Source organism: Heterodontus francisci, chromosome 3 (genome assembly GCF_036365525.1).
Source record: "Heterodontus francisci isolate sHetFra1 chromosome 3, sHetFra1.hap1, whole genome shotgun sequence".
In the NCBI taxonomy this organism is placed as follows: domain Eukaryota; kingdom Metazoa; phylum Chordata; class Chondrichthyes; order Heterodontiformes; family Heterodontidae; genus Heterodontus; species Heterodontus francisci.
Window position 1 is genome coordinate 144292762 of NC_090373.1, and position 3343 is coordinate 144296104.

General features: G+C 45.6%; 1 protein-coding gene across 1 annotated transcript; it reads left to right on the plus strand.

Moving 5' to 3' along the window:
- Positions 1–770: 770 nt before the first annotated feature.
- On the plus strand, positions 771–2971 carry tent5aa (terminal nucleotidyltransferase 5Aa). Its single transcript, XM_068026694.1, has one exon. It carries the CDS (start codon positions 933–935, stop codon positions 2112–2114), a length of 1182 nt encoding a protein of 393 aa, XP_067882795.1. The 5' UTR covers positions 771–932; the 3' UTR covers positions 2115–2971.
- Positions 2972–3343: the final 372 nt, after the last annotated feature.

Below are 3343 nucleotides of genomic sequence, written 5' to 3' on the forward strand. Positions count from 1 at the left end.
AAAAACGGCAACCTGCTAAAGGTCTCGTAATGTAAGGTTGCAATAAAATGACAATCTCTGATGTTGATATAAATTATATCTGTATCCTTCATAATGATTTGATCATGTTTGAAGTCTAACACCCACCCCATTCTCCCATTCCCAACAGGTCCCATGGGCTCAAAGGTTACAGGTAACTCTAGAATTTCCAACATTCTTAATTTCAACAAAAAAAGAAAAATATTCCCATTGGAAGATGAGCGGGATATATGTTTTTTGAAGGTACATTTAAAATATTGTTTGTCCGCTGGTAAGGCTTGAGTTGGGGGGTAGATGATAAGCAGCTGTTAGATGGTGCATTTCTCTCTCTCTCATTAGCTCCAGCGCCGCCTTTCACTTTACGTTGAATTTCACTGGAAAGTAAACTCCACTCTCCCAATCATCCCTCCCCTGAGCGGCGCTGATTGGTTGTCTGACGTCAACGGTATACGAGTCCAGCCTCTTATTGGTCGGAAGTGGTATCAATCAATGAACCCTCGGCTCGCCCGTTCTTCAGTTGCTGTTGGTTTTACACTGCCATATTTCTTCGAGGTCCGCCCCCCCCTCTCTCTATCTGTCTCTATCTCAAATCTGACTCGCACCCAGTTTCAATTTTGAAATCAGGGTCTAAATACTAACAGAAAAGGAAAGAAAAATGCGTTGCTATTTATTGTTTAACGTGTGTGCTTTCCCAGCAGGGACAGAACAATTTATGCAAATACAATAGGCGTGCCATGTCCGTGACTCACAACCGGAACTGCACACAGAAGCCATATAAAAACTAATAGGAGAGTTAATACGCAGATAGCTAAAGCTTTGCAGACTGCACAGCCGAGGGAATAAAAGCAGAGAAGAGAAAGTAACTGATCACGTCTGCATTTTTTTTTAAAAAAGAAGTGAGCTTGTAAATTACAATGGCTGATGAAAATGCCAATAATCAATGCAATAGTTTTAACGTGTTGAACTGGGAGCAAGTGCAGCGGCTGGACAGGATCCTAACGGAGACGATCCCGATCCATGGTCGAGGGAACTTCCCGACCCTGGAGGTGAAGCCTCGGCAGATTGTGCAGGTAGTGCGGAGCCGCTTGGAGGAGAAGCGCATTCGTGTGCGGGATGTTAGGCTGAATGGCTCTGCAGCCAGCCATGTCCTGCACCAACACAGCGGGCTGGGCTACAAGGACTTAGACCTCATCTTCCGGGCTGACCTAAGCGGGGACAAGGAGTTTCAGACCGTCAAGAACGTGGTGCTGGACTGCCTCTTGGATTTTTTACCCGAGGGGGTCAACAAGGAGAAGATCACCCCGTTGACCCTGAAGGAAGCCTACGTGCAGAAGATGGTCAAAGTTTGCAATGACTCTGACCGCTGGAGCCTCATCTCCCTGTCCAATAACAGCGGTAAGAACGTCGAGCTGAAATTCGTGGACTCGCTGCGGAGGCAGTTCGAGTTCAGCGTGGACGCATTCCAGATTAACCTGGACTCCCTCCTGCTCTTCTACGAGTGCTCCGAGAACCCCATGTCCGAGCATTTCCACCCCACCATCCTCGGCGAGAGTGTCTACGGAGACTTTGAGGAAGCTCTGGAGCATCTACAGCACAAGGTGATCGCCACCAGGAACCCCGAGGAGATCCGGGGCGGGGGGCTCCTCAAGTACTGTAACCTGCTGGTGCGGGGCTTCAGGGCGGCTTCCGAGAGCGAGATGAAAGCCCTGCAGAGGTACATGTGCTCCAGGTTCTTCATTGATTTCTCCGACATCGGCGAGCAGCAGAGGAAGCTGGAGTCCTACCTGCAGAACCACTTCATGGGGCTGGAGGACCGTAAGTACGACTACCTGATGACTTTGCAGAGGGTCGTCAACGAGAGCACCGTCTGCCTGATGGGACACGAGAGGAGGCAGACCTTGAACCTCATCACCATGCTGGCCCTCCGTGTCCTGGCTGAGCAGAACATCATCCCCAATGTGGCCAATGTGACCTGTTACTACCAACCGGCTCCTTATGTGACCGACGCCAATTTCAACAACTATTACATTGCCCATGTGCAACCTGTGTTTACCTGCCAGCAGCACACCTACTCTACCTGGCTGCCCTGTAACTGAGAGGAGCAGAGGCTGAGAACGAGAGAAGGGGCAAAAAGAGCAGAGGGTGAGAACGAGCGAAGGGGGATAGAACGCCTTTGTGATCTGGGGTGGGAGAAACAAACACTCACGAATAGAAAGTTTGACCCAGGCATGGTTTGTTTAGTGCAATGCTGATCTGCTCAAGTTTTGAGAGCTTACTTTATTAAAAGAAATAGCTCGTGTGTTTTTTTAATTGAGCCAGATCTATTTAAAAAAAAAAATCGGATTCAAACCCGAGCCAAGAGGTGGGCATAGCATCTTTAAAATTAATATGATATTAAAAAAAAACTTTTTTGGTTTTGTCCCCTCCCATTCTGGGTGTTAGCCTAAAATGACAACATGGGAATTCAGCACCCGTACACTCTTGTGGTGAGGACTGGCCAGCCTCTCTTTTTTTTAGATGCTGATTTGTGGGTGCGGGAAAGGCTCAGATTTCCCTTCTCGCCTGTTCTCCGACCTGTCTGATAAGTCCATGTAGCAAAGAAGCTAAACGCAGTGATCAGTCGTGTATTGCCTTCTGTAAACGGGGTGGGGGAACGGTTGCATTTGGGGCTTGCGAACGCCATGTATGGGATGATATACCAAGTGAAACTGCTTCTTGGCAGTTGCTTGCTTTTTTTTTGAGTGCTTTCTAAAAAAAATCTAATGGTTTGCTCCAGACAGACGGATGCAGGATTGTTAACAGATGACGACAGAAGTCGCTATTGTGCTATCCATGGCTCCCGGTTAGAGAGAACGTGCACTTCACTTTTTTTTTGAAGGTGGAAGTGTGCAGAACGCTGTGGCTAATATGTTCAAGGACCAAAGATTTTTTCTTTTTTTTTTATATATATATATCAACAAAAAAAAGACATGAACAGATGTGGCTAATTTATATTTGTCTACATGAATCAAAAGTGCCTATTGCCTATAAAAATGGGAATGGAGATACTGTATTCAAATCTTGTGGCTTAATCCACATTTTCATTATCAGGGACAAAAGAACGTGTTCTTGCACGAATTACTAAATTCCCTATTTTCTTGGAAAATACTTGTATTAAAAAAAAAAGTTGCTGTTTATGTGATAGTTTAAAAGTATGTATTGTCTTGGACAGTGTAGCACTTAGGCAAGTGTTTAAACAAAGTACTTTATATTTTCCAGTATGTAATAAGAGGTTCCTTTTGGCACTTTTTGTTTCCTTACTCAGAAAAGGTACAATATACTGTGT

Excerpts from the sequence above, each read along its gene's own strand:
- tent5aa (XM_068026694.1), top strand. The coding sequence starts at position 933 with ATGGCTGATGAAAATGCCAATAATCAATGCAATAGTTTTAACGTGTTG.